Consider the following 27,163-nt stretch of genomic DNA (forward strand, 5'->3'; position numbering starts at 1 on the left):
TTTGTTCATGGGCCCACTGGGCAACGACAGGAGGCTGGGGAAAGAGGCTGAGTAGTGTCCACAGAAGGGGTCATCCTATCCACTTGATTATTAAATTCCTCCTCTGCTGAGGTCCCCCGTTGGTGAGCACTCACATGGGATACAAATATCTTCACAGTTTTTGACCACTCAAAGAGGTCCATCCACATACCTCTTCTCCAAATTTTTTTTTGTCACCAGTTTTCCAATCATGCTTCTTTCAAATACCTGACCATCCAGCCAAACCATTGGCTACAGCCCATGAATTGGTATGTAATCACACATCTGGCCATTTCTCCTTCCATGCAAAGTACACAACCAGGTGCACTGCTCAAAGTTCTGCCCACTGGGAAAATTTCCGTTCACCGCTCTCCATCAGGGATGTCCTAGAAAGGGGCTGTAGTGCTGCAGTCGTTCACTTTCAGGTGGTGCCTGCATATTGTGCAGAACCATCTGTGAATCAGGCCCTAGTCTTCTCTTCCTCTGTCAACTGATCATAGGGAACTCCCCATGAGGCCATTGGGGCAGGCTAGGGGAGAGAGGGCAGGGTGGCAGGAGTGGAGACTATGGGCATTTGAGCCACTTCCTCATGTAACTTACTTGTGCCTTCAGGACCTGCTCGAGCCCGATCACATATATACCACTTCCATTTGATGATGGAATGCAGCTGTCCATGACCCACTTTATGGCCAGATGGGTCAGAAAGCACCCAGTTCATGATAGGCAATTCAGGCTGCACGGTAACTTGATGACCCATAGTCAAACGTTCAGTTTCCACCAAAGTCCAGTCTGTCTCTCAAAAGGAGAGCAGTTATCTGCAGAAGATGGCACGGCCTTCCTCTAAAATCCTAGAGGTCTCCACTGTGAGTCACCTATGGGGGCCTGCCAAAGGCTCCAAAAAGCATCTCTATCTGCCACAGACACTTCAGCACCATTGGATCTGATGGATCATATGGCTCAAATGGTAGATCAATTTGCACAGCCTTGTCCTGTTCTGGACCCCACTCAAAACCGGCAGCCTTTCAGGTCACCTGATAAATGGGCCAGAGTAACACATTCAAATGAGGAAGGTGTTGCCTCCAAAATCCAAGTAGGCCCACTAGGCATTGTGCCTTTTTCTTGGTTATAAGAGGGGCCAAGTGCAGCAACTTAACCTTCCCCTTAGAAGGAGTATCTCAACAGGCCCCACACCACTGGAACCCTAGAAATTTAGTGAAATAGAAGGTCCCTGAATTTTAATTAGATTTATTTCCCATCCTCTGGCATGCAAATGTCTCACCCATAAGTCGAGTGTTTGCAACTTCTGGCTCATTGGATCCAATTGGCATAATGTCATCAATGTAATGGACCAGTGTGATATCTCACAGAAGTGAAAAGCCATAAGGTCTCTCTGAATAAGATTATGACACAAAGCCAGAGAGTTGAAATACCCCTGAGGTAGGACAGTAAAGGTATATTGCTGGCCTTGCCTGCTGAAGGCAAATTGTTTCTGGTGGACCTTATGGACAGGAATGGAGAAAAAGGCATTTGTCAAGTCAATGGCTGTATACCAGGTACCAGGAGATGTGTTAATTTGCTCAAGCAATGAAACCACATCTGGTACAGCAGCTGCAATTGCAGTAATTACTTGGTTAAGCTTATGATAATCCACTGTCATTCTCCAAGATCCATCTGTCTTCTGCATAGGCTAAATGGGAGAATCAAATGGGGATGTGATGGGAATCACCACCCCTGCATCTTTCAAATCCTTAATGGTGGCACTAATCTCTGCAATCCCTCCAGGGATACAATATTGTTTTTCATGTACTACTTTTCTAGGTAGAGGCAGCTCTAATGGCTTCCATTTGGCCTTTCCCACCATAATAGCCCTCACCCTACCAGTCAGGGAGCCAATGTGGGGGTTCTGCCAGCTGCTAAGTATGTTTATGCCAATTATGCATTCTGGCAATGGGGAAATGACCACAGTGACCCACTGGACCCACTTTACGTCAGATCTGAGCTAAAACTCCATTAAATTACCTGACCTTAAGCCCCTACTTTAACTGGAGAATCACAATGACGTTTTGGTTCCCCTGGAATCAATGTCAGCTCAGAGCTAGTGTCCAGTAGTCCCTGAAATGTCTGATCATTTCCGTTTTCCCAATGCACAGTTACCCTAGTAAAAGGCCGGAGGTCTACTTGAAGGATGAGGGAAAGATTCACTGCATAAATTGTTGGTAATGTAGAGTCTTTCCTCAAGGGGATCCAGCCTTCCCTTCATTCAACAGGTTCTGGGTCTGTAAACTAGCTCAAGTCTGGAAATTGTTTGAGGGGCCATGATTCTCTGTTTTATAATTCATATTAGTCTTTTGTCTATTTGACCTATAAGTTTTCTGCTTGTATAAACTAAGTAGGAATGCAGTAGGTTTCCTCTCGATTTCACTTCTAGGAACACCATGATTAATTAGCCGATGCCAGAGCTCCATGGGAGTCAGACTATTCTGATTGCTGCTTTGCCTCTGCTGTCCATTACGGTAGGTATGCCCACTTTGCCTTTGATGGTTGAGTGCCACCATTTGGGCCCTTCCACCTCGGGATCCAATTATCCCCAATGTATTTAAATGTTGTAGTTCAGTGACTGCGGTTCCCACTGTTAGATGTGACATACAGAGAAGAGCAATTACAGGGCTCTTGAAAGATGCAGGTGCTGCCCTCACAAATCTATTTCACAAGGCACTGGTCAAGTGGTATATCTTCTAGACCCTCCCAGCTGGTATGAGTAGGTCTAAAGTGACTAATCAACTCCACCATCCCAATCTCTCTAAGCCTGATCCCTCCCTCTCCATTAAATCAAGGAAGATCAGGCATTTCCAGCTTACTCACAGTGGGCCATCTTTTAATCCATATTTCAGCTAACCAAGCAAATAAACTATTAGAATCCTTTTTAACTCCTCGAGTTGCAACATTAAAAGCAGAGTCTCTACTTAGTGGGCCCAAATTGATAAATTCAGCCTGATCCAAATCTATGTTCCTTCCATCATTATCCCACACCCTTAATATCCATTCCCTGCCTGTTTTCCAGATTTCTCTGTATATAAATTAGAAAACTCAAGCAGTTCTTTTCGAGTGTAGTGCACCTCCTCATGGGTCACACTCTCGACTTCACCTCTACGGGCCTGCCAGGACTTTAGTTACAGGTCTAGAAGCAAACAGGGATGTTGTGGGTGGCTCCTGAGGAAAAACAAACATTATCTTGCCTGGAAACTGCCTCAGTGGAGGCCATCAGGGTTGCCTCGGGGAGTTCAGGGTTTATCTCCTCAGACAAAGCTAGAAAGGCTGATGGCAGCATGGGTCGAGGAGGGGATGTTGCCACTACTGGGGATGGGGAACCTGTTTCTTCTGGCAAAAAAAAGGTTCATCAGAGTTTACAAACACAGGGTCCTCGGCTACATTAGGGTCTTCCCACACATCATCCCCATTCCAAGTTGCAGGATCCCATTCTTTTCCAATCCATGCCTTTACTTTAACAGTAGACAACTGGCAAGGCTGTGCACACATCTTCCAGTGCACATCAGTCACTTGCATGATAAGAGCTTGTGTCTGTTTTCCACAATTTCAGCCCTTTCTCTACAGGAGATAAGATTCTCACTCAGGGCAATCTTAGCAGATTTGAGGCTCAGTATCTGCTTCTGAAGCTGGGAGACAGAATCCCTGACTTCATCATTTTCTTTCATCACTTTGTCCACTGAATTTAGAAGCAACCCACCAGCTTCATTATGTTCCTTGGTTCCCCACATATGGTCAAAGGTATTATATACAGAGTCACTAAACTCCTTGCCCCTCATGAGCGATGAATCAGGAGTGACAAATGTCTTTATTTTGCACAACTCTCTAAACAGTTCATGTCAAATGCATTTATTTTGCATAACTCTCTAAACAGCTCATGGAAAGGACTATCAGTGTTCTCCATACTATTAGAAGTAGAATCCTTAGCATTTTTTGGATCTAATCATATTAAGCAGCCAACTGCAGAAACCCGAAGGTGATGCAGAGGGAGTGAGGGAGAGGAAGAGTGAGAGAGAGGGAGAGGGAAGGAGGAAGGGTGAAGGAAAAGGAGAGGGGGAGAGGGAGAGACTGACTTCAGGAATGTGGCATGAGAAGCTCCACAAATTCTTTCTCTAACCATAAGTGGTGCAAATTACTTACAAAAAGAAAAAACAGCCATTTAAATTCACTAAAAATTATACTAAGCAAAAACAACAATTAGAAAAGCATTTATTGAAGAAAACCTAAATCTCCACAAGAAGAGTGACAGTTTGTGACACTTGAGCCAAGATCAACTTCTCCAAATTGTCTTCTGCCCCAAACTCAGAGTGATGGAAGCTCTACTCCTGGTGGATACAGCTAAGAATATGGGGCTTTCTTGTCCCCCATATATCCCAGTCTAGGGCTATAGTATAGCCCTGGGAGGGACAGGCCACCATCATTTCTATTTCCCTCAGCTCCGTAGAGAAGTATGAGAACAGACGAGGTGTGGGCTCCCTTTTATCATTCATACTCCATTTACAGAAACAAGTCTCTACCCAATGTGGAACAGACCCAAATATCAGGTCCCTATTCCCCTCATCCCTGCTAAATCAAAGGGTGCAGGTTCAAAGCGAGGAGAGGTATGCTGAGAACACAAGGGACTACCACTTTCTCCCAGTGCCCTGTTCATAAAGCAAGGATGTCACTTCAAAAAAGAAAAAAAGAGAGCAACTGTACTTGCTACCAGCTCTAAAGCAGACATTTTGATCAGAGAGAGGGACAAGCCATGAGAAAAAAAGAACTCAGTAGTTCTCCCTAAGAAGACTGACTTGATTTGGAAGACAGCGTGTGGGAGTTGAAGTCTAACACTGTTGTATGAAACAATGCACACTCTAATAGTACACAATTAAGAGGGGGCTAGGAGCTCCAGAACAGTAACATACTGAACCTTAGGTGACCTAGAAATTGGACAGAAACAACCAGGAAAAAGATGGTTAAGAACAGATCTCCTAAGTCAAAAGAGGACTCATAGATCAATATCAAAAACAATTTCTGCAGATAGACTTAAATTTAATTGTCTCAGACTGTGGACCAATTGACATCCCTTGGCATTGCTAAGAATAATAGAGCAATCAGGCAACAACCAATAACTAGTGAGGGCAATCCCAATAAAGGATGACCAAGTATATGTTTAGCAGATTAGGGAAAGAGACAATCAAAGTAAGCTTGATAAAACCACTGTTATCCCAGGGTGACTGTGCATATACCTCTAAGGAACAATAGAAGCTACATACACATTTCTGGGGAAATAGATTCACTGAAATAGCACAGCGGTCACTAAAGAAATATAAAAAAACACTAACTACTACTGCTGCAGGGCAGGGGAGAGAATCTGTATCCAAAACTGTTAAAATTGTAACAACTGTTACAGTCCTAGTTTCAACAAAAAATTTTGAGACAACCAAAAAAACAGGAAAGTGGGACAGCCATAAATAAGAAAATGAACAAGCAACAGAAATTGCCTATGAAAGGTCCCATAAGTCAGATGTAGCAGACAGATTTCAAATATTTATAAATATATTCAGAGAATTGAAACCATACTTAAAGATGTTAAGTATGATAATTTCTCATGAAATAGAGAATAACAATAAAAATATAAATTATAATATAGAAACCAAATAAAAATTTTGGTGATAGAAAACATAAAACTGAAACAAAAAATTAACTAGAAGAATGCAACAGTAAATTGAATTGGCAGAAGAAAGAATAAGTGAATTTGAAGATAGAATGATGGACATTACATAAACCACAGAACAAAGGGAAAGAGAATGGAAAAAAATGGACAGAGCTTCAGAGAAATGTGGAATACCATAAGTGCACCAACATATGCATTATAGAAACATCAGATAGAAAGGATGAAAGGTGCAATAAAAAGTACCAAAAAACAAGCCAAAACTTCCTAAAATTTGATTTAAAAAAATTGGCCTACATATCCAAAATTCTCAACCAACTCCAATTAAATAAACATAAAGAGACCCACGCATACACACATCATAGTAAAAATGCTGAAAGACAAAGACAATGAAAAAATCTCAAAAGCAAGAAAAGAAAAACAACTTATCACACACAAATGAAACTCTAAGAAGATTAACATCTGACTCTTCATCAGAAACAATGGAAGCTAGAAGGCAGTAGGTGAAATGACATACTCAAAATGCAGAAAGAAAAAAAAGCCTGTCAAACAACAATCTTATATCCAGCAAAACAATATTTCAAAATGAAAACAAAGATATTCACAGACACATAAAAACTGGCAGATTTTGTTGCTAGCAGATACACCTTACAAGATATACTAAGGTTTTCAAGGTTGAGAGAATTGACATTAGACAGTAATTCAAATTCAAATACATACACACATACAATGAAAAACAAAAGTAATTATTTGAGTAATTATTAAAGATAGTATAATTGCATCTTTCTGTTTCTCTCTTTTCTTAACTGATTTAAAAAGAAAACGTACTCATGTGGGGTGTGTGTGTGTGGGTGTGTGTATAACATTGTTGGGCCTATAACACATAAAAGTGAAATGTATTTGAAAACAGCACAAAGAAGGTGGGAAGGAGAAAGCTGTATTGGATTAGGAAATGACACTAGATGATAACTAGAATCCATAGAAATAAATGAAGAAACCAAAATGTATATATACACTAAAATATATAAAGTAATACTTATTGTATTAATCTTATTTACCATTTTTAAGAATGTGTATACATTGTATATTTATACATAATACATATTTATATACAGTATGTATAAATAAGCATATACATATACTGATGTATACACATACTTTTTTCTTTTAGCTTCTTGAAAAGAAATAAAATCATATAACCTAGTAATTATAACAATGTATGTATTGTTGGATTTGCAACAAACATAGAAGTAATATGTATAATAATAATTGCACAAAAAGAAAGGCAAGGGAATAGCACTAAATAGGAGTTGTATTTCTATATCTCTAGAGCAATCAGTAAGAAAACACTCAAAAATAGAAAGAAAAAATGTCAAAGGAATTAAAATGTTACACTACTGGGAAAACTGGATATCAGCATGTAAAAGAATGATTTAGACCCTTTCCTTACAACTTACACAAAAAATAACTCAAAATGCGTAAAAAAAAAAAATAAGATCTAAAACTATAAAACTCTTAGGTGAAAAGCTTCATGAAATTGGATATGGCAATGATTTCTTGGATATGACAACAAAATTATAAGCAACAAAAGAAAAAAATAATAAATTGGACTGCATCTGAATTAAAAACATTTGCTGCATCAAAGGACACTATCAACAGAGTAAAAGGTAACTCACAGAATAAGAGTAAATATTTACAAATCATATATCGGATAAGGGGTTGATTTGCACAATATTTATCAAGAATTCCTATAACTCAAAAACAAAAAACAATCTGAATAAAAACAGGTAAAAGATTTGAATGAATTCCAAAGAAGATATACTAATGGTCAACAAGCACATGACAAGATGCTCAACATCACCAGTCATTAGGTAAATGCAAATGAAAAGAGCAGTAAGATACCACTTCACTTCAATTTGGATGGCGAAAGGAAGAAAGGATGGAAGAACAGAGGAAAGGAGGGAGGGATGGAAAGAAAATAACAAGTGTTGGTGAGGATGAGGAGAAACTAGAACCCCCATATATTCCTGGTGGAAGTGTAAAATGGTGTAGCTACTACAGGAAATGGTATGGTAATTTCTTTAAAAAGTAAAGATGGGGGCAGATGTGGTAGCTCACACCTGTAATCCCAGAACTTTGAGAGGCTGAGGCTAGCGGATCACTTGAGGTCAGGAGTTTGAAACCAGTTTAGCCAGGATGGTGAGAGTTTCAAACCAGTTTAGCCAACATGGTGAGACCCCATCTCTACTAAAAATACAAAAATTAGCTGGGTGTGGTGGCACACAACTGTAATCCTAGCTACTCAGGTGACTGAGGCATAAGAATCACTTGAATCTGGGAGGAGAAGGTTGCAGTCAGCCAGGATCACTCCACTGCACTCCAGTCTGGGCAACAGAGTAAGACTCTGTTTCAAAAAAATAAAAATAAATAAATAAATAAGAATGGAATCCTATGATCCAGCAATACTACATCTCAGTATATAACCAAAACAAGTGAAAGTAGGAAATCTAACAATAGTTGTATACCCATGTTCACAGCAACATTATTCACAATAGCCAAAAGGTGAAACCAACCTAGGTGTCCATTAATGGATGAATGGATAAACAAAAATGTGGTGTATCTACACAATGGAATCTTATGCAGCCTTTAAAAGGAAAAAAAATGACACATGTGACAACACATATGAATGCTGAACCTTTGAAGATATTACGTTAAGTGAAATAAGTCCATCACACAAGGAGAGATACTGTATGATTTCACTTATATGAGATTCCTAGAGGAGTCAAATTCATAGAGCTAGAAAGCAGAATGGTAGTTGCCAGGGGCTTGGGGAGGGAGATGGAATTTAACGCATAGAGTTTCAGTTTGTAAAGATGGCAAAATTCTGGAAATAGATGGTGATGATGGTTGCATAACAATATGAATGTACCTAATACTACTGAACTGTACACTTCGAAATGGCTAAGATGGTAAAACTTAAGTATGTATATTTTATCATAGGAGAAAAAAACACTAGAAAAGAAAGGATCAGCTTCTTTGGAAAACATTAGCACTTTCTCAACATGTTGAACATGAAGTTACCATATGCCAAGCAATTCCACTAACAGATATTGTGGACATGATATATATTGGTTTTTGTCTATGATTCCTGGTTCATAACTCCCCTAGCCCTAGTTACTGTCTTTTGTTATAATGTTGAGTGTGTTAGGCCATAGGAAACAGAATCTCTCTCCCAGCTTCCTTTAGGCAGGGCATTAATCTTCCCCCACCTTTCTGACTGTGGGTACTACCCTATACCTTGAGGGAAGGAATGCTGGCACCATGAAGCTTCCATAAAAACCTAAGAGGACTGGGTTCAAGGAACATTCCTTCAGACAGCTAAACAGGTAAAGGTTCCTGGGGAGTGGCACCCAGGGAGGCATGGAAGCTCCATACCCTTTTGCCACACCTTGCCTGATGTGTAATATTCTTTATAATAAACTGGTAAATGTCAGTAAGTGTTTCCCTGAGTTCCCTGAGCTTCTCCTGATAATTAATTGAACTTAAAGAGGGGTCTGTGGGAACTCCAACTTGAAGGCAATCTGTCAGAAGTCCAGAGGCTCAGACTTGTGACTGGTGTGTGGGGGCAGTCTTGGGGACTGAACCCCCAACCTGTGGGATCTGACACTATCTCCAAATAGATAATGTCATAATTGAATTAGAGGATACCTAGTTGGTGTCCATTGCTTGGTATGTGGGGGAAAACCCTACCACACAATTGGCCACGGAAGTCTTCTGTATTAATGATGGTTGGGGACGCATGAGAGCAGACGAAAAACATGGTCTGAAGAGTTTTTACCAACATATAGGTATATATACACAATAAAACATACTTCTGCATTAAAAACAGGGACACAAATGTTCATAGCATCATTAGTCATAATAGCCACAAAGTAAAACAAAACAAAAAAAAAATCCATCAACTGATGAATAAACAAAATGTATTATATCCATACAATGGAATACTATTCAGCAATAAAAATAAATGAAACACTCCTATGTGCTACAACATGGATGGCTCTTGAAATTATTATGCTAGTGAAAGAAGCCAGCCCCCAGGTACCACATTTCTGTGATTTATGCAAAATGCCCAAAATAAGTGAATATACAGAGATAGAGAGTAATTTAACGGCTGCCTATGGGAAGGAGGTTGGGGAAAAATAGGAAGTGACTACTAATGGCTTAGAGTTTCCTTTTAGAGAGATGAAAATATTTTAAAATTGATAGTGGTGATGGTTGCACAACTCTTTGAATATACTAAAAACCACCTAAGTGTAAACTCTAAATGGAAAGAAAGGTAGTATAGCTGACCAGGCTCTCCATATACGAAAAAAAAAGTGAATTCACAAATAATTAGAAGCAGTACAACAAACATAATTTCAGCAAGAGTCGCCATCCGCTCAGTGACAGCCAGGTCATACCCAAAACACTGTTCAGCTCTTGCTACCGTATTTTAAGAACTGATGAATTACAACTTATTTTGGGAAGCTTTCTTGAATCCAATTATCTTTACTGAGTCACTGATCTGAATGAATTACGGAAATAACTAAATTTAAGGTATAGATAATGTATATAAGAAATTTTTTAACCATTTTGAGATGTAATATACTTTACCAGAATGTACAGCTGATTGTTGGATTATATCTTATTATAAATATCTACCACTTTTACAAGCTATTGTTCTTCACAGAGCTATCCTGGAAGCAAAAACAGTATTCGGTATTCCATTTTACTCACCTAGACCTCAAATTACAGCAGGGACAATGCCTACATTATTCACCACTATTTTACAGGCCCTACCATATTAAGTGACACACAGTAAGTACTCAATAAATATTCCCTGACTTTTTAAAGCACTCCTAAATTCATGACTTAGTGACAGAAGAGATAAAAGAAAACCTTTAAATTAGATATTTTAAAATTGTGTTTCATCCATTTGTGTCAAAAAAATGTTAACTTAATAATGTTACTTCCAGTCTAATTGGACTATAAAAATTTGCACTCCATCCCAGATGAATAAGTGAAACTCTCACCATAATACAAAGGTCAATTCATAGCACACTCTGCAATATATTTTCTCAAGTTAATCCATAAAAAATGGAAAGATAAAACTTTAAAGAAAGAAAAGAAAAATACCATATTCAAAACCTACTTTTAAAATTACTGTCACTGAACCATACAAAGTTTTGGACAACAATAGGCTGCATTTATAACAGTGGTCTCATAAGATTATAATGGAGCTGAAAAATTCCTATCGTCTAGTGACACCACAGCTGTCCTAACACTGTGCACAATTACTTTATTTTTTATAAATCTAATGTAAGCCAAGTGTACAGTGTTTAATGTCTACAGTAGCGTACAGTAATATCCTGGGCCTTCACATTCACTGACTACTCACTCACTGCTCACCCAGAGCAACTTACTGTTCTATAAGCTCCATTCATAATAAGTGACCTATAAAGGTGTACCATTTTTTATTTTTTATACTGTATCTTTTCTATATTTAGATATACAAATACTTACCATTGTGTTACAACTACCATATTTAGTACAGTAACATTCTACACAGATTTGTAGCCTAAGAGCAATAGAAAGTTTAAAATTAAAAAAATACTACCCTTTGAGAGATTATAAAGAAGTAAATTACCTCTATTCAACTGGGAAAATTTCCATATTAGATTACTGGGCAGCAGCTTCAAGGGGACCAGCCCCTGCTGTTACCTACACAGTACACTAAACAATAATTACTAATACTTTTTTCTGTGTGAAATAAATTAAATATGAATTAAGTTTAGAAGGGAGCCTGATTTTTAAATTTAAGGCAATCCATCAGGAAAGACTGGTTGAGCTGACTGAGCTTGGATTTTTCCCAAGGATCTCCCAAGTGCTCCTCGTATGTGTTTTCTAAGCACACATCATAGCTTTTCACAGTATAATATAATTGTCTATGTACTGTCTGTATTTCTCAATAGATTATAACCACCACAAGGACAAAGACTGTGTTCATGTTTACTGTTCTATCACTACCACTTACCATAGCGTTTAAGCCCATCAAAAATATTCCTTAACTAGATGGAGGAATGAACATACAAATAAATAATTTCATGACTAAATGAAAGAATGGGTAATGGAGAGAGTAAGGGAGTAACAGACTCTATGTATAGGGAATATATATTGGCAAAATCTGCCTTTTCCCTATTCTTCACGCAATTTTGTTCTACTATTGAGCACTTTGTTGGTGCTCAATACAAAAAGGTATTCCTTGGCAACCTAATGGCTGCATTTAAATTTGATCAACACTGATTCCCTCTGCCTGCTTAAGTATAATATCTTTTTAAGTGCATATGAAATAATGAGAGCACTAACTCCAGTAGTAAAAGAAAATGATAGCCTCATTCATACCTATTTTTTTTAAATCTATTAACACTTGATCCTCAGAACACGCAAAAGAGATACAGCCTGTATTTTCTGAAGAGCTGACATTGAGAATAACCTTCGTAAGCATAATTTTGGCAGAGTTAAAATATTTTGGCCAGGCATGCTGTGTCTCACGCCTGTAATCCCAACACTTTGAGAGGCTGAGATGGGAGGATCATTTGAGGTCAGGAGTTCAAGACCAGCCTGGGCAAAAAGTGAGACCCCCATCTTTACCTACATATAGATACAGATTGTATATTTGAGTAGTATAGGCCTAAATTATCTTGTTTCTTAAAAGGCAATACAGTTACATGTTGCTTAACAACAGTGATACATTCTGAAAAATGCATCCTTAGGCAATTTTCTCATTGTGCAAACATCATAGAGTATACTTATGCAAACCTAGGTGGTATAGCCACTATACATCTTTGGAAGCTCACTGAAGAAGCATACTTATGCAGACTTTTCATCAGCAAACTTCTTTTCCTGCCTGTTTGATTTCTTCCCAACCCACAGTCAATAATCTTCCAATGAAAATTCCATACAGGAGTTCACATCCAGAACTCAACTGCCATTATTCTATTGAGGTTTTTCATTTGCAGCTATTAAATCTCACTTTCAGTCTCACAGTCTCTTTAGTCTCATTCTTCAGATTATCAATAAGAACCAAAACTAAAGGAAACCAAAAAGTTTATTCCTCCTCCTATATACAAAAATTAATAAAATATTTTAAGTATATCATGAGAGAACAATGAATAAAAAATCATACTTATTGGCAATACAGAAAAAATGTTTTCAAACATTTTAATGCCAGTGCCTAGGAGACCAGTGCTTAGATATATTCAGCATATTTTCAACAAAATTAACAACAAAAATTAAAATCAATGTGGTAACAAAAACAATGAAGTCAAAACTAAGACTGGGGTGGAAACAGCACACTGCCTGGCTGTCAGGTGGCCCATTACTATGTGGTTTTATAACTTTGGATAAATCACAACTTAGTGGAGCTTTAATTTTTTACAACTCTAAATTGGAAAGAGTTAAATCAATTGAAATGACTCCCGTATAGCAAAGAAAATTTCAAAAGTGGTGTGGCAGAAAGACCCTAAGGTGACCCTCAATGAGTCCACCTCCTCTTATTCACACTTTTGTGTAATTCCAGCCCCTGAGTATAGATAAAATGTATGACTTGCGTCTAACCAACAGAATGTCCAAAGGTGATGGTATGCATTTCCATGGTTAGGTAACATTATGTAGCAAAGGTGATAGGAGCTGTGGACAGTGACTAGCCAAAGGGCAGTGTTTTAGTGATAATGGCATTAATTCATTATTCATCAGGGCAGAGCTGTCATGATCCAACTACCTCTTAAAGGTTACATCTCTTAACACTGTTGCACTGGGGATTAAGTTTCCAATGCATGAACTTTGGGGAACACATTCAAAATAGAGTAGGCAGCAAAAAGTCCTCAGAGTCAAACAACCACAAAGATATGAATTTTATCAACAATATGAATAAGTTTAGATACAATTCTTCCCCAGACAAGCCTACAGATGAAAATGCAACCCAACCAAAACCTTGATTCCATTCTTGGGAGATACTGAGAAGAGCATCCAGTTCAGTTTTGCCCCAAATCCGGACTCATGGAAACTCTGAGATAATAAATGTGTGGTGTTTTCAGCCACTAAGTTTATAATAATTTGTTACACAGCAATATAAAACACAAGTAGACAATGCAATCACAGATATCAAAACTTTGTTTTATACATTCATATTAACCTCCCACACTCTCGTGCACTTCCAACTAAAGTGGGTTTCAAGCAGCATGGCATATTCGTGGAGTACATTCTTTCTTATAATGAGCTTTTCTTTCTACCCCCTGCTCTTTCTTTCTTTCCTTCCTTTCTTCCTCACACTTTCTTTTCTTCTATTTATTTTTTTAAAAAAGCTTCATTTTAAGGACTTCATCCTCTTGGAACACTTCAATAGTGCACTCATTAAACTTTGGTATGTCTCTAAAATAATACTCCTCAGTTAAGATATAATGAAATGAGGAGAATGTTTGACTTCTTTTTCCTTTTTAGTTTATAGTGACGAAGTTCCTCTTTTAAAATAGAAAGTATAGAGAAACAGAAATAACCTGTTTTTATTCCATCTGCTGTCTAGCAAGTTGTAATTAAAGTAATAAATTCATCTGAGTTACTTCATATGTGTGTGTGTGTGTATTATTATATAGTCAATAATATCAGCAAACAGCAAACTATTATCAATTAACTGACATATCTAGTCCTTTAAAACTATTACAGATAATATTACCAACATCTATCTGAGATACCATGTGAAGGCAAACGTAATAAAAATTCCTGTCAATGCATAAGATCTTCCTTAAATTAACAACAAAGATCAATACAGTGGACATTTCTTAATTTCTATCACTCTTTCCTTTGAGGATCACCTTCTCCCCCAGTTACTTACAGTATTCCAGCATTTTGACAACAGGCACATCTGTTCCATGACTAGTCAATCAAAATAGCCTGTGCTGTGGCCAGAGTGATTGGCTGAGGTGTGGGCACATGAAAAGATTAATGAAATTATTACTTTTCCATGGTAATTTACATTTCATGCAGTCAGAAGGAAGGAAATTAGAGTAAGTTAGCAGCCATCTTCCTGGTTTAATGAAGAAAGCCTGACTACCATAAATGAGACTAAGACCAAAAAGATAAGAATAAGTGATGTTATAGGGTAAAAGAAATAGGCCCACTTGTACAAAACTCTTAATTCTACCACAACTGACCTAAATCTGAAGTTTTTTTCCTTATTCTGTGAGAAGTATTCCTAAATTTCATAAGCCAATCACTACTGATTTGCTTTTTAAGCTAGTTTGAATTAGGTTTCTGTACCCTGAAAATGAAAGAATCAACTAAAATGATACATTATTTCATTAAAAAATTTTTAAATACTAGATTGGTTATTTATATGCTTTAAGCAGAAAACCTGGATATTATCCGTCTTTAATCATAAGTTTGCTGATTATAGGAACTATGTCTGTTAAACCTGATTGCTAAAGAACATAAGAATCTACTAATGCTCTTAAATAAATTATAAAATGAACAAACTCATTAAATGTTAAACGTATATCCCCAAGAACAGAGGAAAATGAAGAAATGTCCTCTTAAAAGCAAAGTATATCTTTGGATTTACAGTCCTGATATAGAACAGTACCATAACACCATAGTACCAGTCTAGACTAAACTGTATTGTCCCAATATATACCTCATAGACCAATAAATACATAACCTAGGTAGCACCAAAAAAAAAAACTGATTAAATGTAATAAAAAACTTACAGTTAGAGCTATTATTATTACAAACAAGACAGCTTTGGTAGCTGTCTTAGATTTGGAAGAACTATTGGTAGCAGAGCAAAATGAAAAATCAGTAATGACCTGCCATTAAAAAATGCATTTTTATATCAAATAAAATTTATCTACAGGGAAACGAAGAATAACAATATAAAAACTCTCCTATTTTGTTTAATAAAGGTTAAAATTCTCAAAGATACCTTAATATGGAAACTTTATAAATAGTCCATAAAAAGCAGTAACTACATTCATCTATCTGAAAATGCAATATGAAAATGTACATCCCTACAGAAAATAACCACTTCAGAAACCACTGTTTATCCTCTGCTGACTGGCATATTAAAGAAACTCAATTCACCATAGCAACCTATCTTAACACCAGAAGATAAATATACGCTAAATTTAGAGATGACTGCTTTCCAGACAGCAATCCCAACTTTCCTTCATATTTAATGGCATGATCCAAGGGCCCAAAATATCATTTAATCAGACTGCAGTGTGAAGATAAGTGCACTCAGAGAGATGAGCCTGTGTTTCAGGACCAACAAAATAGTAAAGATTCTATTACAGGTGGTAAAATAAGTAAAGAAGTACATAAAGGTAAATAAAATTTTTGTGTCTACAAAATTTACAATTAGATACAACAACTTTGTCCAATTTTATCTTTGTTCTTAAACATAAAATGCCATAATTAAGTATAAATGATGTATAGTAACAAAATAACGTTTCAACTACAAGGTGGTGGTGGTTTTTAAATCAGTGAGCTATACTTTCAAGCTGATAATTTCCAATGACAAAAAATTTCTTTTTCCGAAAAGCAATCCTTTACAATGAGGTATAACAAGAATAACAGAAATACAAGTCAAACAATACAAACAGGAAAGATGAACTAATTAAAATTCTATGGTTACAAAATTACAATGGACTTATTTGTGCTTTATAGTCTTTGTAATCACAGTGAAGATAATTTCTAGTTTAGGTAAACACAGTTACTATAAGTAACACAGTTTTATACAGTTTACTGCACAATATACAACATTATCAAAACAGTCAAATATATAAAACACCTTTTTTTCTTTACGCTCTTGATTACTTGCATGAAAGTCTTTTTTTTTTTTTTTGGAGATGGAGTTTCAGTCTTGTTGCTCAGGATGGATGGAGTGCAGTGGTGTGATCTCAGCTCACTGCAACCTCTGCCTCTCAGATTCACGCAATTCTCCTGCCTCAGCCTCCCAAGTAGCTGGGATTACAGGCATCTGCCACCACGCCCAGTTAATTTTTTGTAGTTTCAGTAGAGACAGAGTTTCACCATGTTGGCCTTGCTGGCTCAAACTCCTAACCTTAGGTGATCCACCCACCTTGGCCTCCCAAAGTGCTGGGATTACAGGCATGAGTCACCATGCCTGGCAATGAAAGTCATTATTAAAGACAAGATGTGAAGAAGCAAGTAAAGCTCATTTAAAAACACCAAGAACATATCACTTCATGCCCATTAGGATAACTACAATTTTAAAAAATAAGTGTTGGTGAGGACGTTGAGAAATTAGAAGCCTGATAGACATTGCCAGTGGAGCTGTATAATGGTGCAGCTGCTACAGAAAATAATATGGTAGTCCTTCCAAAAAAAAAAAAATGAATATAGAATTACCATATGATCCAGTAATTCCACTTCTGGGTATATATCCAAAAGATTTGAAATCAGGATCCAAAAAGATATTCGTACACTCATGTTCATAAGAACACTGCTCACAGCAATAAAAAGGGGAAAGCAACCCAAGTGTTCACTGATGGATGAATGGATATGTGAAATTTCGTATATACCTACAATGGAAAGTGTGTCCTATTTGACTCTAAAGAAATATCCTTATAGTCAAATAATATCCTGCATTCTGAATGATAACATTCAGAGATGGCCAATTCTTCCATGAAGAATTCATTAAAAAAAATTCTTTCTCTAGCCATCTTACACAGTACACATCTAAAATGGTCCTAAATTTGGAAGAGCCTTTGCAAATTAAATAAAGTGAGACACATTCCACATGTACACAATCAGCATCATCATCATAAATAGTACAAACACATTTCTCTAGTTGTCATTCTTATGCTTTCTTTTTCTTTTGATTTCTAACTTTTTTCTTTTTTGTGATTCCTAACTTTTAATAATATTTATAAATGAGTCTGAGTTCAAATAATTATGCTAGCTTATAAATAAGCAATAAGAAATCTAAAGCATAAATATGGTAATATGTTATATCTCTTATCTGCAGCACATAGTACATGGAGATTTGGAAGTATGATTAAGAATTACTTCTATAGAGAATACAACTGAATACAATTCAAAATAATGTACTTTATATAGAGTACCTCTTTTGCACATAATATTATCTCTCCAGAAGAAACACAAATGATTTAATAACTTCCATAGTTGTATTTCTCCACTTGAAAAATAATCTCCCACTAAGAATAACTTCTTATATGCATGAAAATTATGTAGCACATTAGGTAAGTTTCTAATATAGAGATAACATCAAGTTACACTTGATAACACTTTCAATGCGCTACTGAGACCACAACTATAGCAAGAGTTCTTATAACACAACTCAAATTGATAAATGATACACACAGCAGAGGAAATCAACATCAAAATATTTATAACCATAAATAGAAGATGAGCTACTAAAACAGTCACATTGTTACACTGTTTATTTTGAAATTAAGCATGCATGAAAATTACTAATTCAAACAAATCCCTAGGCACATTGATCAGCAAAAAGTGAATGTCAAGTTCCTCTGCTTGCTCTTACACTCAACACCTACAGGACTGTGATAGAAACAAGTATTCTTAGAGTAACTACCCAAATAAAAGAGTTTGTCAGGTATTCCCTTAACCTCAATCTTGCCACAAATCACATTCTCCTCCTATGATTACAACAATTGAACAGTTAGTAGCTAGACCAGAAAGTCTTGCTTAGAGATTCATAACTTTCTCATATTTTTTTCTCCCATGGCATCTCTCTGTCATGTTCACACAATAGCTCACTCAGTTCATTCAAGCCCAGTAACAAGTTTTACTACAATGGCAGTAAAATCTTGGAGTTTGTACCATACAGTTTAAGTAAATTATAGAGTACCTATCATTGTTCCATTAGCCTGATAGCGATTTAGAGTATGAATTAGTCAGTTTAGGTTCTGCACTTTCAATCTCTGACATAGTAAGCCACTCATCTAGCTCTGACTACTCTTGGTTTAAACACTGTTTTATATTGTATATTCTTAATAAAACTCATTACAGTTTTATTTCTGTACTTTGTCTACAGAAATTCTGTATCAGCTCATTTATCTAATTAAGACATATAATACACTTCTCTGAGTATCAATATTGACTAGATAAGCCTAGGTTTTCCTTAGCCTAATTTTTCTTGTTCCATTATTCTGTCTTCCTTTCTAACAGTATTGGGGCTAAAATTCTTAATTCTTATTTACCATCAACTCCTTTCAGTATCAGCAGCTCAAGTGGGTGAATCATAATACGAATCTACCAGGCACATTAACATACAAAGCATTCACTAAACACACATCTTATTCTAATAATTTTTATATGGAACATGTATTAAAATGACATGTATACAATTTTAATAACCATCAGACTAGTCTGGAGTAGTTATCAAATGACAGTGATATTTTGAGGAGGATTTTTTTTTTTTTTGAGACGGAGTCTCGCTCTGTCACCTAGGTTGGAGTGCTGCTGGGCGATCTCGGCTCACTGCAAACTCTGCCTCCCAGGTTCATGCCATTCTCCTGCCTCAGCCTCCCAAGTAGCTGGGACTACAGGCACCTGCTACCACACCTGGCTAATTTTTTTTGTATTTTTAGTGGAGACGGGGTTTCACTGTGTTAGCCAGGATGGTCTCGATCTCCTGACCTTATGATCCGCCCACCTTGGCCTCCCAAAGTGCTGGGATTACAGGCGTGAGCCACCGTGCCCGGTCGAATAGGAGATTTTTGTAAAAACAAAACAAAAGTATTTCTGATATACTTCCTATTCAATGTTGCAACATAAACAATTCAACTCCATGTAGCACCATCTAGTATACCTGAATCAATGAAATGTAGTGAACATTTATGTCAAGAGTCTGAGACAGAAAAGAGACATCTAGCTTTAAAAAAAAAAATCCTCACCTACAATGTACATACTAAATGAATACTGCAATCAGACAGGAACTCAGAATAAAATATTTCCCATCATAACAACACATAAATATGAATATATACATATATATATATATATTTCCACATTGGGCATTTTTTTCTCTAGAAGATTTTACCTAATGAGGAATATATCTTTAAAATACGAATTCAAGTCATCAATAGTATACACTGACAGTTCTTAATAAAGAAAAAATTCCTTAGAAAGTCAAGCAGGCAGGAGCAAAAACAAACTCTTTCTCCATGAATGTTGACATTCTTACATACTAGACTAATCCAAGAGGATAATGGCGGGTTAAGAGAATGATGCTATATTAAGATATTTCCGGCTGTTTTTATAAAGGTACACTGAGAATTATTTTGTCCTTCCAATGAAGTGGTCTGAGATGAATTTTTTTTTAGAATACTAAAATTAAATATAGAATTTAGTGGTAGGTTGAATGATGAATGTTATTCTACATTCCAGGAAGAAGCAACAAGTTTTCTCAAAACAAGACAATTGATTATTATAATCCATTATTCAAGTGTAATTCTTCAAATCTTTTATATAATTGGAGTTCATATGAGCAAATTTTTTTCATCATATTGCTGCATTAAACAGATATACAGTCTTATTTTACTAAAATATATCTTACAAATAATATAATAATAATTTTTTTTTTTTGAGATGGAGCCTCGCTCTGTCGCCCAGGCTGGAGTGCAGTGGAGCAATCTCGGCTCACTGCAACGTCTGCCTACTGAGTTCAAGAGATTCTCCTGCCTCAGCCTCCCAAGTAGCTGGGACAACAGGCGCACGCCACCACGCCCAGCTAATTTTTGTATTTTTTGTAGAGACGGGATTTCACCATGTTGGCCAGGATGGTCTCAATCTCCTGACGTCGTGATCCACCCACCTCGGCCTCCTAAAGTTCTGGGATTACAGGCATGAGTCACCGTGCCCAGCCAATAATTTATTTTATTCATTCAAATAAGCTAAGTCTTTTGAGGAAACTGTAAAGTTTCCACCCATATCCATAAGGAAAGTAGAACTCTTAATGCAATTAAATGTTATTCACTAGGTATATTTACATCCAAACAGAATCATTACATTGTTGGTTAAATTTTCACAGGACTCAAAGGACAACTGTCTATCTTCATAGGGATAAAAATCAAGGAGGAGGAATATTCGCAATCCTTTTGAGTTAGAAAAAGAAAGATTGAGAAAAGAAAAAAATGTACAGAGGTAGACTTGGAAATGCATTCTGAACTCATGACATTACATATAAACTTCGATATTCAATACATTTTCAGCACTCTCATTATATTTTTTCAAGATATTCTTGTGTTTATTCCTCACAAAATTCTCAATGACTTATTAGTGAATCCTGTGGGAGGGTAGATTACATGTGATCTGGGAGATGGATTTCCTATTAGGACACATTTAATTGTATGCATTATATGTGTCATTAAAGAAGGTACCTGGCAGCATTCAATTTTCTTTACTCTGCTTCACAGGCTTAACTAGTTTTAATAATTTTTTTAATAAATAGTGATATTATTGGGAAGGTATGTTCATAGATAGTATGCATATTTACCAGTAAATATAAAACTGTAAAAAAAATTCATGAAATAGAAAGTGACATTATTGTAGAATATATGTATTAGAAAGATATGCTAATAAAGAATGGGACTGACTGATGAGCAAAAAAATTAAAAACTGAAACCTATAAAACTCCTCAAATTCCTGTGCCATATGTAAAACATTAGAAATATATCTAACATATTCAAATCTATATTGTTATTACAAATAACTACTTTATATTTCTAATTATAATTACAAATAATTGCTATAAATAATATATTCAAAAAACTTCAAATTGTTGTAAACAAATTCAATCTGTCTTTCCCAAGCAAATCAACTACTAATCATCTTCCTTGGCTAGTAGCTACTGCCACATTGGCTAGATATCATCAGCCATCAGCATTCTTCCTTGAAAATCGATCATTAATCATGACATCATTCCTTCTAAAATCTATTTCTAAAAAGAAACTGTTCTGTCAGACTTCAATACGTGTAAAACACAGTATTAGAAAAGAAAAAATTGTTGTACCTTAAATAAGTTTTCAGATAAAACTCTTTTGAGAGAAGGAACACTAATAATTTATACTTAATACTGAAAGCAAAATACTCACAAAGAAGGATCTTGTACGAGATCTTTGAGATTTATCCCACTGCGATCTTCTGCAAGATTCCTGAAGCAACTATCACTCACTAAATAAGAATGGGGAAAAGAAAAAACAATTAATTTTTGTTTACATTTCATTTAAGCTATTGCTGACCAAAAGACATTTTGAAATGAAAAATGGGTTTTTTAAAAAAAATTTTCCCCAAATATTAATATTGGTTTATTTACAGGCCTGGTGAATTTAGCAACAAATGTTAATATTCTAAACCAGCCAACACTTCAATAACAATCCACTACTTTAAGCCCACCAACTCTATATAAATACATTATATAAAATAATAAACATGTCGGTCTAAATTTTGTTCTTACTATTACAAGATTAATTTACTAGTACACAGCAGCAAGTCACTGCCCCACAACAACTAGGAAAAAAAGAGACAAACTACAAAATAATATTTTTAAAAATATTGGTGAGCAATGGAAATAAAAAGGATAAACTAAATTTGCAGGATGATTGATGATTAATATCTTTTAAGTCAGTTAATCCTGCTGATTATTTTAATTTCTGGAAGGATTTGCCATTTAGACACAGGCTAGATAAGAAAGAAGGACACTACTAAGGAAAAGAAAAACCAGCACAGCTCTTGATAATTTGTAAGCTGGCATGAAAAACTGGAATCTGATGAAGCCCAAAATTACAGACAGTTTTCTCCCTGAAAAATTTGCTGAGTACCAGAATTACCTAAGAAGATTTGGGGCAGCAACTGGGAGAATAGGCCATGGGGCAAATAATAATCCCTGTAATGTTGTGGTGATTAGAAGTCAAAGTCACACTAGAACAGATGGAGCCTACCACTGTGAGGACAAAATTTTAATAGGTCTTCCCACAAGATATTTTCTCTCAACCAAAAGCATCCCCTTAGTGGGTGGGGAGCAGGAGGAAATGAGTAAAGGGAGCAGGACCAGCAAGGTAGAGTAAAATCTCCAACAATTTTACAGTATATAAATACAACGTCACCAGACAGAATAGTCTGCAACACAACAGTTCCTGTCATTAGGACATTTAAAATCAAAGGCATTCTAAGTATATCAAAAGCTGTCACACAAACTTGATGCAGTAAGATTCATAATTGAGTTGAGGTGATAAGCACTTGATCTTATCTTTCTAATACAGAATTGAAGAAAAATAATATTTAGTTCAATTTCTGCTGCTCTATTTTAATCAATATTTGGTATATGATTAAAATTACAAGGTATGGAAAGGGGCACAAATGTGACTAACAATCAAGGGAAAAGAGAATAAATATAAGCAGACCCACAGATGATACAGAGTTAGAAGACAAGGACTTTAAGAAAGATCTTCAGAGTAGATGATAAAAGGAAAACTTCAACCAAGAATGAAAATCTATTTTAAAAATTAAATAATGATTTTATATCTGAAAAACACTATCTGCAATAAAGCAGTTGGTGGGTGGGTTTTATAACTGACTGAACACAGCAAAGCACAGATTAGTGAATTTGAATATTGGTCAGCAGAAAATATCCACACTGAAGCAGAGCATAAAAAAAATGAAATGAACAGAGCATAAGGGATATGTGGGAATTAAACACTTTAACGCAAATACAATTCCAGTTAGAATAAAGTAGACAGAAAATGAGGAGAAACAATACTTTCAGAAAAAGTTAAAAATTGCTGAGACTAGCCTAAAACTGATACAATATATTAACATTCTGACTTAGGAAGTATGGCAAACACCACACTGGCAAAAGTGAAAAAAACCACAACCAACACTCAAAATGCTGAAAATCAAAGATAACAAGAACACTTTAATAACAGAGGGAGAAAAAAGACATATCACTTTCAAATGAAAAACAAGAAAACCTAAAGCTGAGTTTTTAACAGAAACTATCAAATCCAGAAGACAATGGGACAATATGTTTAAAATACTTAAGAAAAATTATGAATCCAAGTTTGTACCTTGATAAAATATCCATCTAAAAATGAAGACACCCATGTGTGCCACCTGTGAACTCAAAGATTGGCTCAACAAAGGCCTGCTACAAGTACAGTCGGTGCGCAAACAGGGAGTCTGAGGGCCTGAGGGCTGGCCCACCCAGTGCGCACCACAAATGATGACCTCATGAACTCCAGTGGTAAGGCCACCATGTACCTCCAATCACCACCCAGAAGCCCAAGAACCAACCCACTGCTAACACTGCCAGCGACTGTGCACAATCCTTAGGAGCCAAAGAACAAGCCCACCAAATATCCCTGTCCCCAGACAAGTCTTGTCACTGACTCCATGAACAACCTCACCTGAACCCTCTTGGGAAACTGCAGACACTGCTAACATTATTTACAGCCAAAGTAATCATACAGAGACTACACTAATGCAACCACCTGACCCAAAGCCAAAACACTTTACCCAAATGACACTATAGATATGTCTACAGAAAAAAGTTTACCTAAAAAAGCGAATCCAGAAAACTGAAAGAAGAAATTGCTAAACATATACACAGTTATCAATGTAGGGATGCAAGACACACGAAAAAGGAAATATAACACTGCCATAGAAACACAATAATTCTCCAATAACAGAGCCCCTAAAAGAAACTCTATGAAATACCTGAAAAAAATTTAAATAATAATCTTTTAAAACTCAGTAGATACAAAAAAAAGCACAGATAGAAAATATACATAAATCAGAAAAAAAACCTGGTGATCTAAATGAGAAATTAAATAGAATGTCATAAAAAACAACAACTAAACAGAAATCCTGGAACTGAAGAATTCCACAATTAAAATAAAAAAATACAATTGAAAGCTTCAATAATCGAATAGATCAAGCAGAAAATAATTTTAGTACTTGAAGCTGGGTTTTTAAAAATAACCCAGTCAGACAAAAGGAAAAAAAAGATTTAAAAAAAATAATGAATAAACCTTTATGACATGGGAAACCATCAAGTAAATATTCACATTTTGTGAATTATAGAAGGAAATGAGCGTAGAAAAGGCATAGAAAACTTATTTGGTAAAATAATAGCTGACAGCTTCCCAAATCTTGAGAGAAAGACATCAAGATCTAGAAAGGTCAAATATCCCCAAAATACTCAACCCAAAAATGTCATCTCTGAGACACATCTCTCTCAAACTGCCAAGAGTCGAAGACAAAGAAATAATTCTAAAAACAGCAAAAAGCATCAAGTTACATATAAGGGAACCCCCTTCAGACTAACAGCAGATTTCTCAGCAGGACGATTATAAGCCAAGGGAGAAAAAAAATGGTTTAAGCAAAGTACTGGAACAAGAAAACCTACCGATTAATAATACTATACCCAACAAAGTTACCTTTAAAAATGTGCATCCAAATGGATCTAAAGATGGCTTACAGAACATATTTGGTCCAACTGCAGCTGTTGGACCAAATATGGTCTGTAAACCATTTTAGATCCATTTTTTGACATCAGCACACAGAACATTCTACAAGATAGACCATATGCTAGGCCACAAGACTGGCCTTAAGAAATTTTCAAAAATCAGTATCATATCAAGTGTCTTCTCAAACTATAATAGAGTAAAATCAGAAATCAGTAACAAAAGGAACTTTTGAAATTCTACAAATACATGAAAATCAAACCATTAATAAGATTAATAAAGAAAAAAAGAGAAAAGACCCTGAGAAACTTATGGTTCAATGAAGAAATTTAAAAAGACCAAAAAATTTCTTGAAACAAATTAATATAGAAACAGCATGCCGAAAACTTATAGTGTACTGAAAAATAGTACTAAAAGGGAAGTTTACAGCAATAAACACTTAAACAATTTGAACAATTTCACTTTATCAATCTGACAAAGCATCTCAAGAAACCAGACAAGGAAGAACAAGCCAAACCTAAAGTAAGAAGAAGGAAAGGTTAGAGCAGAAGTAAATAGAGACAAAAACCCACAAAGGATCACAAGAAACATTGGTTTTATGAAAAGATAAACTATGTTTACAAACCAGTAGCTAGACAATCAAGAAAAAAGGAAGACCCAAATAAGTCAAATCAGAAATAAAAAATGAGACATTACAACTGATACAACAGAAATACAAAGGATCACTAGAAATTATTATGAACAACTACACACTAAGAAATTAGAAAACTTCTATTAAATGGATACATTCCTGGACACATATAAGCTCACAAATTAAATCAAGAAGAAATAGAAAACCTGAGCAGATCAATAATGAGTAACGAGATTAAATCGGCAATAAAAAAGTCCCCCAACAAAAAGCCCAGGACCACAAAGCTTTAAAAGAACACCTATTTTGCTGAAACTCTTCCAAAAAATTAAAAAGGTGGAAACTCTTCCTAATTCATTCTATGAGGTCAGCAGTACCCAGATACCAAAACCAAACAAGGATGCAACAACAATCACAATATCCATGATTAGCATAGATGCAAAAATCCTCAACAAAATGCTAGGAATCTGAATCCAATGGCACATCAGAAAAAAAAAATACACTATGATTGAGTGGAATTTATCCCAGGTATGCAAGGATGGTTCAACATATGAAAAGCAATAGATGTGCTACATCACATCAACAGAATGATAGACGAAAAACAAACCATATGATCATCTCAAATCCAAAGAACGCATCTGATAAAATTCAACTCCCTTGATAATAAACACTCTAAAAAATTAAGTATAGAAAGATTATACCTAAACACAATAAAGGTCAAATATGAAAAAAAACCAGCCAGTATCACACTGGAGAAAAGCTAAAAGCCTTTCTTTTAAGAACCAGAACAAGAAAAGAATATATACTTTTACAACTTGTATTTAAGATAGAACTGGAATTACTTGTAAGAAAAATCAGGCCACAAAAGGAAATAAAGTTCATCTAAATTAGAAAAGAGAAAGGCAAATTGTCCCTTTTTGCAGATGACATAATCTTACATGTAAAAAATCCTAAAGACTCCTCAAAAAACTCTAGGAAGAAAAATAATAGAAACTGGGGATTCCAAAAGGGGGAGGTTGGGTTGAAAAACTACCTATTGGGTAAAATATTCATTAGTCAGATGATGGGTAAACTAGAAACCCAAATCCCACCACTATACAATATATATATGTAACAAACCTGCACATATCCCTCCTGAATCTAGAAAAGGATAAAATATCTTAGAACTGCTAAACAAATTTGGTAAAGTTGCAGGATACAAAATCAACATACAAAAATCAGTGATGTTTTTATAGAATAATGAACCAGCTGAAAAAA

The 27,163-nt window shown here is 35.8% G+C and overlaps 1 protein-coding gene across 2 annotated transcripts in view; it reads right to left on the minus strand.

Moving 5' to 3' along the window:
- GPHN (gephyrin) overlaps window positions 1-27,163 on the minus strand; it is a 736,692-nt gene that overhangs the window by 524,928 nt on the left and 184,601 nt on the right. For both annotated transcript variants that reach the window (XM_030930981.1, XM_030930980.1), the window contains exon 2: window positions 21,910-21,988. In XM_030930981.1, coding sequence (XP_030786841.1) covers window positions 21,910-21,988 — 79 coding nt within the window. The remainder of the gene's footprint in view (window positions 1-21,909; window positions 21,989-27,163) is intronic.

Source organism: Rhinopithecus roxellana, chromosome 5, assembly GCF_007565055.1.
Source record: "Rhinopithecus roxellana isolate Shanxi Qingling chromosome 5, ASM756505v1, whole genome shotgun sequence".
Taxonomy (NCBI): Eukaryota; Metazoa; Chordata; class Mammalia; order Primates; family Cercopithecidae; genus Rhinopithecus; species Rhinopithecus roxellana.